The sequence below is a fragment of the Gorilla gorilla genome, chromosome 3 (genome assembly GCF_029281585.2).
Source record: "Gorilla gorilla gorilla isolate KB3781 chromosome 3, NHGRI_mGorGor1-v2.1_pri, whole genome shotgun sequence".
NCBI lineage: Eukaryota > Metazoa > Chordata > Mammalia > Primates > Hominidae > Gorilla > Gorilla gorilla.
In genome coordinates, this window is record NC_073227.2 from 58,298,320 (window position 1) to 58,312,643 (window position 14,324).

The 14,324-nt window shown below is 34.5% G+C and overlaps 1 protein-coding gene across 1 annotated transcript in view; it reads left to right on the forward strand.

The window, feature by feature from the left end:
* The window catches only part of TMPRSS11F (transmembrane serine protease 11F), a 136,762-nt gene that overhangs the window by 54,093 nt on the left and 68,345 nt on the right, over nt 1-14,324 (forward strand). Inside the window, exon 2 of the mRNA XM_004038740.5 lies at nt 4,837-4,916. Within this exon, the coding sequence (XP_004038788.3) occupies nt 4,906-4,916 (11 nt within the window). The 5' untranslated portion in view covers nt 4,837-4,905. The remainder of the gene's footprint in view (nt 1-4,836; nt 4,917-14,324) is intronic.

Sequence of the window (14,324 nt, forward strand, 5' to 3'; positions counted from 1 at the left end):
TCCTTTATAGGTGACTAGATACTTTTTTTTTCTGCTGTTTTTAGATTTATCTATTTGACTTTAGACCTTTTGAGTATAAAGTGTAATGCAGAAATCCTTTTTGCGTTGTATCTGTTTGGTGATTTCAGCACCTCCTCTATTTCAGCTGTCTATATTTCTTGCTAGACTTGGGAAGTTTTCATCTATTATTTTGTTAAACAGGTTTTCAAACACTTTTGTTTTCTCTTCGCCTTCTGGGACTCTGATAATTCAAATATTTTGTCATTTTATGGTGTCCCATAGGACACTAAGGCTTTGCTCATTCTTTTTTATTTTGTTCTTTATTTTTGTCTGTCTGGGATATTTCAAAAGACCTGTCTTCAAGGTCTGACATTTTTCTGTTTGATCTAGTCTATTGCTGTTCTTCAGTCCCAAAATATGTCTGATTCTTTTTGTATGATATCTGTCTCTTTGGTTAATTTCTCAGTCATATCCTGAATTGTTTTTCTGATTTCTTTGCATTATTTTTGGAATTTTCTTGTGACTTACTGAGCATTTTTAGAATCAAATTTATTTTGTGCCTGGGATTTCATGAATTATTTTTTAATTGGTATCCTTTGCTGGAGAATTGTTGTGTTCTTTTGAAGGTGTCATATTCTGATATGGTTCAGCTGTGTCCCCACCCAAATCTCATCTTGAATTGTAGCTCCCACAATTCCCATGTGTTGTAGGAAGGACCTGGTGGGAGGTAATTGAATCATGGGAGCAAGTCTTTCCTGTGCTGTTCTCGTGATAGTGAGTAAGTCTCATGAGATCTGATGGTTTTATAAAGGGTAGTTCCCCTGCATGACCTCTCTCTTGCCTGCTGCCATGTAAGACAAGATGTGCCTTTGCTTCTCCTTTGCCTTCTGCCATGATTGTGAGGCTTTCCCAGCCACGTGGAACTATGAGTCCATTAAACTTCTTTCCTTTATAAATTACCCAGTCTTGGGTGTGTCTTTATTGCAGCATGAGAACAGACTAATACACATTCCCTTGCTTTTTCATGTTTTCTGTGGTCTAACATTGATATCTGCACATTGATGTAACAGTTGTTTCTTTGAATTTCTTGAATTTGCTGTCATAGAGGGCACTTTTTCCTGAGGTTGAATCTATGGTGTTGATAACTCAGGCGCTTTGGCCTTGATTCTCAGTGTGTCCATTAGTGTAGTCTCTGTATGATTTATTTGGCTGTAAATATTGTCAGTGGTATCTGTTATTTTCTTGGTGGTTTAAAGTGATGTTATTAATGAAGCTGTGGTGCAGATATTTGGAGACTGGCACAGGTAGGCCAGTCTTTGGGCCCGAGTGGTGGCAATGGTGGGCTAAATGTACCTGTTCTTGGGCCCCACGGTGGCATACACTGGTACCATTGGTTCCAGGAAGGCTGATTTTTGGACCTTTAGGTAGCTTACTTAGATGCTGATAGTTGCTAGAGTGGGCTTGTCAAGTGGGCAAGTTCTTAGGCTTCTGTGCAGCTGATGTGATGTGGGTGATGGCAGTGGCAAGACAACCACTTAGGTCCTAGGCAGTGTGAACTGATGTTGGTGGTGGCTGCAATGAACTGGTTGAGTCAGTCTCCAGGCCTGCAGGTGGTGCCTGCAGGTAGGTGTCAGCTATGGTGGTAGTGGCAGGTAGATAGGCTTAATCTCAAGCCCTTGAGAAGAGTATTCAGGTGCCAACAGTACTGGGCTGAGTAATTCTCTGTTTTCCATACTGTGTGCTCTGGCATGTAGCAGGGTGTTGAATCCAGGTGGGGTGGGCTTGTTTTTTGGTTTGTGATTGTATAGGCTATGGTAGGCAATGCCAGGGCAATCCTTAGGCCATTGGGAGGATGCTCAAGTGAGGAGTGGCAGTGAATGTGCTGCTGCCCTGCCACTGGCAGAGGCAGTGCCACCTTCAGTGATAGCAGCCTATGCTGGTGGGTGGGAATCTGTGCACTACTTATGCCTTAGCCCCCACAGTGCCCACTCCTCAGGCCCTGCTGTGGTAGCTGGCACCTCACTTGCATCTTAGCCCTGTGTGCATTATGCCATGATTGCTTCTGCCTGTGCCACAGGGGCAACTGCTGCTGCTTCTCTTGCACCTCAGTCCCAGCACCACTGGGCTCTAGGACAGCACATAGATGTTTGGGGGTAGGGCTCTAAAATGGCACCTTGTGGTAGCTGCTTAGGTATCCAGGAATTTGTGGAATCCAGTTTGGGCTTCATCTTGGGGTAGTGTTGTCACACAATCTCTCAGCAGCTGCCTATGTTAGTTTAAAGGCTTATAGGGTTGAGGGGCTGTGGCAAGGATTGCCAAAGTCCACGGTAGACATTTGGACCTCTGAGTGTCTCTCACCATTTCCCTGTATTGGGGAGTCTCTTGGCTCCTAGCCAGCAATGACAGAGCAGGTCATCTTCACTCCCCTCTTCTTGCTTTTGGTATTCCCTGTTACTTTTCTGTTAAATTCTCATGTTTTTTGACCTATTCAAAGTGTGATTACTCACTAATTTTGGTACTTTTAGTGGAGGAGGCAAGTGTGAAGTGCTTCTAGTCATTCATCTTAATACCCTTCCTCCTATTTATCACAATTGAAGCAAAGAACGTGAGACAATATATTGTTGAAAAGAGAGCCATATAGACAGAAGAGTTTAGAAAATACCACTTTTGAAGTCTATTGAGAACAATTAGCAATATAGTGCTAATCACAAAAAAAAGGGGTGAGAAAAAATAAAGTACCTAGCTGTGCTAAGGACATTAATATGGGACAGATACTATTTTAAGTCCTTTACATTTATTATCCCCTTTAAATTAGAGACAAATATTATCTCCATTTTATAGAGGGAGGATCTGAGATGTAGAAAGGTTAAGAAGATTCCTATTTTCACAAAGGTAATTCATGCCAGTGCCAGAAACTGAACCCAGGCATCTTATCTAGTAGCCTGGTATACTGTCACCCCACTGTGGTAAAGCTGTTATGTCAGAGAAAAAAATGAGTTATTTTACATAGTCACTGAAAGCTGAAGGAGGGGGAAAATAAAAACCAATAAACACAAACTTTAAAACTATTCAAATAAAAGATCATTTGAAAGAATGGCCAAACAGAAAATATTCCGATGGGAGACAATTAAATCTCTATTTTTGAGCCATTAAAAATAAAACAGCTTCTACTGTAATCTTTAACTTTTTAAACATGGTTAAAGTAAATATTGCTGTATCTCCTAAGTTCCCCCCACCATGTCCTGTGATTCAATATGAAAACACTGATTTTCTTGAGAGAATAAATCTATACATACCACATTTTTTAATCCAGAATCCTCAAAGCTGGTTGCTGGACTTGCTTGTAATTACTTGGACATGTTTCTTGTAAAGCCTAATTTCCCTCAGTTAAGCCACAGAGCTTATTGTCTGCTGTATTATTATTTACTAATGTAAGAGGCTGAGAATATATTTATGAATTTTAACAAATAAGGATTATAAAATATTAGTTTATTATGTGAAATGCTTAAATGTAAACATGAAAACCATTTAAAAAGAATATTTACACAATGTTAATTTCAAATTAGCACAAATACTACTACATATACTATATAAAAATGAAAATAATCAGTTATATTTATATACTAAACAAATATAATTTTTCTAGCACCTTTTTATTAGATTTTGGAATTTTTTACTTTTGAAAAAAAGTAATGCTCCAAAGATGAAAGTTACTTTTGCTAAATGAAGTTATAGTTTTCAGTGTGAACTGACTGGTAAATTTTATTAACTACTTATTTAGACATTTTTAGTTCTACTCAAAATTGTATTGTCATATGTCTTTTGTCATACTGTTGGTGTTTATACAAACTGACAATCTGTTTCATTTTTTTCATTTGTCAAATGTTTTGGAAAATATAGTTCCTTTTAATACCTTTGCAGAGCATTATAATGAAAGTATTACAATTAGAGGCACATTGCATTTTTAGCATTTTAGATGAAGATATTGTGTAAAACCAAAATAAAAATTTATCATTTTTCTTTAATATCCTTTGACTCTGAGCCTTAATACCTCTTAAAATTGTAATTTCTGTTTTGTAACTTTTCTGATCTTTATAAGAAGTTCATGTATTTATACTAAATTCTCTATAGATATGTGAAAGTATTTAAAGGGACGGTTTGTAAATACTGGGAATTCATACCACTAAGATGGACAAAGTTATTCCTAATAATAAGAAAGAAGAAAATACGTTTTTGCTTTTGATATTTACCTTCCTTTTCTGCCTTTTTTTGGGGTAAATAAATTGTTTCAATACATTCTATTATATTTAGAGCTAAAATGGACAGTATTAAGAAAAGCTAATACAGTCCTGCCATTTTCCTTAGGAGGAAAGTAAGTCCCAATAAGCTGAATAATGGCTGAGACAGGTGCCCTGGTTCATAACTCAGGTCTTCTCCGCTCCGCTACACCTTGTTATTCCCTCAGAGGGAAGAGACTGAACATTTCTAATGAACAAATAAGAAGTGCCATCAGTGTGCTCTAGTGAGTTTTGTTTTGTTGGTTTTTTTTTTTTTTTTTTTTTGGAAAGCAAACTGGGGCCACACCTCAATGCTTATCATACTTCCCCAACTGGAAAAGTGTGGTCTTCTGAATCATCACAAGTTGCACATTCTGAGCCCTCTACTACTTGGAGCTTCTCTATGCGGATATTGACAATTACTTCACTGTGTGGAGCCAGTTGGCACAAAATTGATCATGTTCTTGTTCTTATCAGGCTAGAAGACTGCATACCTCACTCACTAAACCTGTCAAACTTGTTTCCTTTCTTGTTGCCAGTGACTGTCATTATTTTGCAGCCTCCAAGTCCTAACCTGCTGATACAGATCAGATGGTGACTGAATAGAAGCTGCCCCAGTCCTGGGTTCATGATGTACGCGTAAGTATTCAGCTTTTCTCAGTAAAGGTTATCAGTGGGGACAGAGGTTTACAATTCCTGAGACAGGTAGTACAGATGTTGGCTGGTGGAGATTGATTTAAACATTAGAGTTTTAATGTGTGTTATTGTATTTTATATTAAAGTTTTATTGTTGTTGTTTTTAAATATCAGAATTTTTTTGAACAACAGAGGCGAATGTGGTGTTTTTTGTTTCTAAATAAAAGAAATAGAAATGATGTGAGGTAATAAGTTAACTATATTAATATTTAAAACATTTAGAAAAACCTACACTTCAAAGAATAAAGTGTTTAATATAGCCCGTTTAGTTACTTTTCCATGTTACATAGCATGGTATACATTTTTATCATACGTTGCTTATTGATGTATATTCTGGGAAAATTAAATATAAATTTAAGAGGAGAGTCTACTAGAATTTTTATTTAACTCTAATAGAAACTATGATAGGTTATTTTGTATATCATGAGTGAAATGATTAAAATTAAAATACTCATATGTAAAAAATTATCAAATTAACAAAATCTAGACTCTGTATCATCATAATTGAACTCCAAAATAATTGATCAATTGTTGAATTTAAGGTAAATAAATTTGTATTATATATTTATGTTTAGGTAATATTCAGGCTATTGTTTTATAGACTTCGAAGGGAATAATTGATATTTGATGGATGATTTCATTCAAACTTGTGCTAAGTCTAGCCTTGTTTCTTAAAAGGGTTCTCGATCTTTCTACAGACACAGATTTCCCACATGTTCTGCACTGACTGATGTTTCCAACTTAATCATGATTTTGTGATAATTTTAATTGTTCAGTCATTTGATTTTGTCTTCAATTAACCTAAATACTTAAAGCCTGTAGGCTCTGGCACTCTTAAATGATGAGTGTTCCTGCCCTCCCTAATTTACTTTCAAATGACAGCATAAGCCTAAGGAAGACTTCCATTTCATGCATAAATCTCCCATATAAACCCATCATGATAGCATGATATAGCATATTATCTGTACTTCTTACTAAATACAACAAAGTATATTTCTTATTAAGATAAAGACAGAATAAGACAAAATGTACAGTAGAAAAAACTTTTATATTTAACTAACATTCATATAAATATAATATGCTAAAAATTTCTTTAAAAAATTAGAAAAATTTGGAGTTCTCTTATTCTAATTTATTTCAGAATTCTTCAGTAAGTGTTTTTTATCAGCCTGATTCTTCTCTTCCCAACTTACGGCATCATCTCTAAACACTCACTTTTCCACCCTGAAAATATCATTACAACATGAAATTTCTATATTGAAGCCTCATCAGCTTTGATCCAGAGTTTGTTAGAGTTCTGAGGATTTTTTGTTTTATTATTAAGTTGACATATAATAATTGTACATATTTATGGGGTACATAGCGCTATTTCAGTACATGTAATATATAGTGATCAGATCAGAGTAATTAGCATATCCATCATCTCAAACATTTCTTATTTGGAGGATTTAAAATATTCTTGCTAATTAGATTTCAAATCAGATCTGCTTTTAAAACAAATATTCTGTCAAAAAATATAGCTTGTATATAAAGAAGAAGCTTAGACAGTGGGTTTATTGAATTCATTAGTAAAGGTATTTTGCCCAAGGGATCTAGTCTCAAAGAATGAATTAGTCAGACAGACTATGGCTTCTTAGCAAAAGCCCTGTCTTTCTCATTTTGGTAAAGTAGAAAGAGTACCATCATTTAGATGTGTTCAAGATCCAACTTTGAACTCTTTTATTTGGTACTTCTCAAGACCTCACTTTTATCTGTGAAATGTGGGGAAGGTTTATAAGTAAATGAATGAGGGGTGAGGTTGTTACCATTAATGGGCCTTGAAGTAATATTTGTGGATAGCTAAAAGCAATTTTTGGTTTATTGGTTTATTCTTTGGTTTATTTTGGTATTGTTCATTTGTTGTTGGTATATTTAAATAGTAATAAAATAAGATTTGTATTAATTTTATTTTTTCTGTATCTTAAGTATTAGTGTAAATATTGTATTATGGATATATGATTCAGATTCAGATTCATACATACGAGTATGTGTACCAGGCCATGATGTTGAACATTTCTAACTGTGGGTCATGGTCAAAAATATTTTTTAATACACTGGGTTAGATAGCCCTGAAGTCCTTTTGAATGCTTAATTCTATGATTTCAAAGAGTTAATAGCTAGTTAATATGGAGAACACATTAACATTCTTAAGGCACTAGAGAACTATTTAAAGTATCCCACATTGTAGGTTATTTAAGTTTTTTTCATGGGTCCCTATATTTGGTGCCCTCTGCAAGTGAGGCAGAGATAAGAGAGATAGTTATCATCAAGTTGAGACTTTTGTGATGAGGCAAATCAATAAGCCACATTCTGATGGCACGTTGTGATCAATGTGAAAAAACAAATACTGACATGCTGCTACAGGGGTGCACATTCAATTTCATAAAAGCTTCTTTGAATACATAATAACTGTGTTTAGTTTTTAAAAGCAAGCAGAATTAGTAGTAGGAGAAAGACAATATTCTGGGTTGAGAGAACATAGCCCTTGCAAGGGTCATGAGACTTGAGATACACTCACAAATAGATGTTGGAAGTTGTCAGATAAAGCTGAAGTGATCATTCTGACTATGAAGGGCCTTTTGCACCAGGTTAAATTTCCATACTACATAATAAAAGTTGATTTAAGCAAGAGGAAAAAATGATAATGCAATTTAGAACCATTGGAGTGGACCAGTGCAGCTTGATGGTGCTACTGTCACTTTTTGCAGAACTAAATGAAGGGCGTGGCAGAGAGACTGCCTACGTATTTGTTGTTTCGTCTGCCTACAATGAATGTTCCTCCTGACATTTAGTGAGACCCCATGGTCTTCCTTCAAGATATAACAAAGTTACTGTGAAATTTTTCTCCTACCTTCACATCTTAATTGTTCCTGAAGTACAGCCGTCCTCTCTTCAAACATATGTAACACATTGTGTATACTTCTATTGGCACTCTTCTATTTGTATGCTAATTTGTTTTCATTTATATTTCTCTGCTCAGAGAACTCCCTCCCTTTATTGCTAGTGCCAAACACATTGCCTGTCACATTGCAGACTCTCAACATTTGTACATTGACTTATGATTTCGTATTGCTAAAACCAAAGAACAGATACTGAGAAAAGAGGAAAGGTTAGGAGTAAATGAAAATTTCAAGTTTTACTGTTTATTGTGTATATATGTATGCACATATCTTACATATCTTCTCAAAGAAGGCCTGTGAGATATTTGAGATTCAGTAATTCAGAAAGTAAGTAAAAAGCTGAAAACTAGAGACAGTGTACTCTAAGTAAACTTAAGTTGTGGTGCTGATGGAGATTTATTGTTAAAGAGATAAAAACATCAGATAGATGCTTATAGACTAGATTTTAAAGTTTCATTTATTCATTAATACAACAAATACTTAATTTAGCTTATAGTATACTAGTAGCACATTATACACATAAGTATATATCTACATATATTCTATGTAGACATATGTGTTTGTATATATCCTGTGTGTATATACACATATCAGATGCATATAAACAAATACACACATACACACAAATATGAATAAAACAAACAGAATCCCTACCTTTATGGTGTTTATAACACCATAGGAGGAAGAGGAGGAAACGTGATAAATAATTAAGCAAATATATATGAATTATGACTTTGATAAGTATGAAGTAAACATTTTGTACTTTTTCCAAAAAATGTTGCTAATTCACTTTATTTCTTTAATGACTAGCTTTTTAAAAAGTAGATCTCCAGTTTATATGATAACATTTTACTGCCTATTTTTGTTTATCTGCAGGAAAATGAAGGCTAAATTTCTGAAATGCATTTTGAAAACATTAAATACTGGCATAGCTTCCCATTGCACTTAAAGAAGTCTTGGGAAGATCTAAGCAGGACCTCTTAACACTATAAAACAAATGTAGGAAGACAGCATGGAAACCAGTATCTTGACCAAGAAGATAAGTCTGTGTTGCTTTAAGCAGCTATTTGCAGTAGTCTTTAAAAAAGGATATTGTGTCTTTGGAGTGTGGGACTGGGTGTGTTAGGGTAGTGAATGAATATTTAGGGACAAATAGCAAGAAAGTTTTTATACCCTTGGATCATACAAGCATTATAAGGGTTCATTATTTATTATGAAGCACAGTCAACTTAGCGTTTCAGGAACATTCATATTCAAAATCCAGGTTCAAAACTCAATTCAAACTCAAATCAGAGATGTTTACATTTACTATTTCAGATTCTGTGTATTATATTTTCTTCCAGTATCATATATGACTAAACTTTGACTCTTAACTAATTTTCTGTAGTTGGCCATTATTTAAAATGTATTATTAACTTGTCTTTTTTTTTTGCAAAATTTAGAAAATTTTATAATTAATTGATTACTGCTCAAAATTTGAATGTAGAGTATTTTGAAGAATTCAACAATTTATATAGCATCATTATCAGGTGATGGGAGCAGCCCACATATTCAGTACTTTATATAAAATAAAAATAATTTAAAATATAACTATAAAAATATACAGTATAATCTACAAGTGGGAACCATATGAAATTGCCCTGTTTGTAAGTTAAAAAAACCATTGAATACAGGCAATTTCATATGGTTCAAGTTTATGAAGTCTTTTCCTGGTCTTGTTTTATTTTTTGTAGAATATAATATATGGAATGACCAATGCAGCATTCCCAATGCATGATTCTCAAAACTAAGTATCAAGGATTGAAAAGTCTTTTGTACTATGTAAAAAAAAAATGCTGGTTTAGATACTTAGAATGTCAAACTACTTTGAAGACACATTCCAACAGGTAAGATAAGATAAAAGCAAGTTGGCAAGCATTCACTTCTAAAAATAGAAAAACAAAACAAAACAAAACAACTCAGTGCAAAACAGAGTGTAAGGTGTGTCTAGATACTATTGTAAGCAAAAAGAAAAAAACAAAATCTAGTTAATCGTTTGATCTACAAGGTGCCAAACAACAGCCTTAACTCTTACATCTACTACTCTTATGCCCACTGACAGATTGTTGTATTTGCTTTGCACTGCTTCTTTTTATAATTAGGCAAATAAACCTGAACAGGCAGAAGGACCCCAAATGAATGAGGCCTTTAGTGCAATACATTGATGTCAAATAACAAAAGAATCAATGAATCAATAAAAACTAAAATAACCTACAGCTTCATCTTTTTCTTTAAGACTGAAGTTTCCGCTTGGTCGCCCGGGTTTTGCTCTGTCATGATCGCTGCTCACTGCAACCTCTGCCTCCCTGGCTCAAACGATAATTCTCCAGTTCTCCCACCTCAGCCTCCAGAGTAGCTGGGACCACAGGCACACACCACCATGCACAGCTAAATTTTTGTATTTTTGGTAGAGACGGGGTTTTCTTGAACTCCTGAGCTCAAAAGTGCTGGGATTATAGGTGCGAGGCACCATGCCCTTGGCCCCTACAGCTTTATCTTGATGAAGGTTTTTTTTTTTTTTTTTTTGAGACAGAGTCTCACTCTGTCGCCCAGGCTGGAGTGCAGTGGTGCAATCTCGGCTCATTGCAACCTCCGCCACTTGGGTTCAAGTGATTCTCGTGCTTTAGACTCCCGAGTAGCTGGGATTACAGGCGTGCACCACCGCACCTGGCTAATTTTTGTATTTTTAGTAGAGATGGGGTTTCACCATATTGGCCAGGCTGGTCTCAAACTCCTGGCCTCAGGTGATCTACCTGCCTCCGCCTCCCAAAGTGCTAGGATTACAGGCATGAGCCACCGTGCCCGACCTTGATAAAGGTTTTTAAAAATAGATTAAATATAAGTTATTTGTGATACTCCTATCTTTAACACTGAATTCATTATTTCAGTCATATGTATAGACTTGAATAGATTGTAGAGGCTTGTTAAGGATTGGGTTTGCCATATTAGCGTAGACACCACCTTGAAACCAGGTCAGCAGTATCATCTATCTCTCTTCTCTAGCAAATCAGTGAGACATTTCCTGTCCCACTGTGGCCCTACTGCCTACCTTCCCCTCCCTTTTATCATTCATTTTCCATAATCATCTTGCTTTGTGGTGGTTAGTAGGCCCAGATTGTACTTTAATTTCCAATCTCAAACTTCAGTTGCTTTGGATGGTACTTGGCCATGATTTCTGCTAGGTAAAGGAAAGATCAATTTATTTTGTTACATAGCTTGTATATCATATCACTTTAAAAAATATTAACTCATGGGATATTGTGGTTGGGCTCTTCGGATATTATCAGGTAAAAATGGTTGAGACAAGTACATTCACTTTTTCACAGAATGAGCAGAATCTTTTTCAGTAAAGTTAACTCAAGGAATATGTCCTCTTTAGATGACAGACTTAGATTTCTTGACGTTCATGATTTATTCTTTTTGGGCAACTAATTCTTGCTCAGGACTGCTCTTGTGTTCTTTACTTTTTGATCTAATGAGAGCAGCAAGAATTTAGTCAGTGTACTACTTCTTCAAAACTGCCAAAACCATTAATTTCTTCTCATTTTAATTCATTTAGCTGCTTAGCTACCATATTTCTCCTACTGACAGCAGCTTTTAGAAGAATGTGAAACATTACTTATAACGAAACTGTGGCAACAGAAGATAATGGATTACTAGCTGCTCTCTTCTTTTGTATTGTGGGGATTTATTTACTCTGACTCTCTTAGAGCATTATCTGGAAATTTGGATGGCTAAGATAGACTTGCAGTTCATTATCAAGGAACATAGTAAAGGAAACTGTGACTATGTTCTTACCTCACTTCCCAACTTGAACAAACTGAAGTAGGTATTATTTCTGATAATGGTAAGTCGGAGTTCAGACTAAAGCGTCATTCTCACATTCCCTCAAAAACATTTTTTAAGGTGGGTTAGGAATTCAGGCAGCATTAATGTGCATATGTCTAAACTAATAAAAATAAAGTGTTCTATATTCATGATTGCTTTTCTGAAAGTAATTTAATAAATATTAAGTAAGATGAAGTTTTTCATTCAACAGGCATGTATTAGGAGTTGTTCTAGATAGACGCCTGGTAGTGGTTTATCTGCTTGAATTACGTGTTATCTATGCATTAGAATAAATGATATAAACATTATTTAGAATGGAATCTACCTATTAGAATTGCATGTTCTTTGATTCATATGCTAATGTTGAGAAAACTGTTGTTTCATTTATAATGTTTAACTGCATAGGAGAAAATACACGAAAGCTAGATTCCAAATCCCTCGGTATACTTAATGAAATATTGGTATTATCATTCATACAGCTATGAAATAAGCTTTTTTTCCTGGCTGTAATTATTTTTCAGAATTTTATCTGTAGCCAGATACAGTACTATAATAAATTAATGGATTTTCATGCAAATAGAGAAGTAAATTTCTGTTGATCTACTTATGGAAATAAAAGTAGGGTCTATCAGAATATGAAATTCAATAATAGAATTTTAGGTATTTTTACACAAAGTTTAATACTTACATTGTTTTAACTATACACACGGTTTGTAAGGTATTTTTCTTTTAAAGCTCAACAGTTAAAATGTAATTATTCTGTGTTATCCTACACTATATGGTATATCTTTTTAAACATCTTGAGAATTAGATGATTTTATTATAACAATTAATTAGGTCTTAATGAATCACTTAATACATACTCAAATCTTCAAAAATAAAAAAAGTGGTTATTTAAAAATTATAAATCTTAAGAAATAGCATTTGGGTTGTTTTTTGAGTTGATTGGGCAATGATAAGGCCACTTGGCATTAGAAGGGAGCATTCCAAGAATGAGAAGCTCTCAAAGGTCTTCGTATGCAGCACTGTAACATACCGATTAACTCTTTCACACATGGCCCCTTAGAAATGTGACAGGCAGATTCTGGGACATGTTAATTTTGTTTATTTAATATGCAGATTATATTAGCTGTGAACATTGTTGATCACATCTCTCTAGGACAATTATATCTTCATCATAGCTCCTCCCCTTGAACTGGATTGCAAAATGCCACTGAAATACAGATATTTAAATCAATCATACAGGAAGCTAAGTGAAGAACATTGGTTGCTTATTGAAAACAACTGTGTTTTAAAATTTATTTTTATGTATTTAGTTACTTATTTTATCAGAAACTGCATAGCCATAGCACATTCTGTTTAGCCTCCATGTTATATATATATATAAAATAAAATAGAACTGGTGTTTATTATAAATTCAAATGTATTACAATTAATATAACTTTGAATAGGAGACAAAATATTGAATTATTTCTAGGAATAGCATACCAAAAATATTCAACATCAACAAGTAATATAACATATTTTTCAGAAGAGAGTGTACTGGACACTTTATGAATTCTTTTTCAGTCACTATTTTAATTCTGTTTTTGTCTCCTTAGGTGTTTTCGCATACTCAGTCACAAGTAACAGAATTTGATTCCTTAAGAAACATTTTGTGGGCTGTTAGATGTGGGTGGTTAAAATTATTTTGGTTGAAACAATTGAACTTGAGTTTTAAAAAACAGAATTAATTGAGAGGCCATTGAGATATCTCATAGAACTAAAAATAGAATAGACCTAAGAAGTATGGATCCAGCCAACTGGGTGGGTCATATAGAAGGGGAGGTGAGACTTAATACATGCACACCCTGAAGATATTGCAGGTTCTATTCCAGACCACTGCAATAAAGTGAATATCACAATAGTGAGTGCCACAAATTGTTTATATTTCCCAGTGCACGTAAAAGTTATGTTTACACTATACTGTGGTCTATTAAATGTGCAAAAACTTATATCTAAAAGAGGCACATACCTTAATGAAAAATACTCTATTGATGAAAAAAATGCTAACAATCATTGGAGACTTCAGTGAGTCATAATCTTTATGCTGGTGAGGGTCTTGCCTTAATATTCATGGCTGCTAACTGATCATGGTGGTGATTGCTGAAAGTTGATGTGCTGTGACAATTTCTTAAAATAAGACAATGAAGCTTGTTTCATAAATTGACTCTTTCAATAAAGATTTCTCTGTAGCATGTGATGCTGTTTGATAGCATTTTACTCAGAGCAGAACTTTTTTCAAAGTTGGAGTCAGTCCTCTGAAACTCTGCCACTGCTTTATCAACTAAGCATATGTATTATTCCAAATCCTTTCTTTTCATATCAACAGTGTTGATATGAAAACATTTCACCAGGAATAGTTTCTATCTCAAAAAACCACTTTCTTTGTTGATCCATAAGAAGCAACTCTTCATCTGTTCAAGTTTTATCATGAGATTGCAGCATTTGAGTCATGTCTTCAGGTTCCACTTCTAAATCTAGTTATCTTGCTTTTTCCATTACA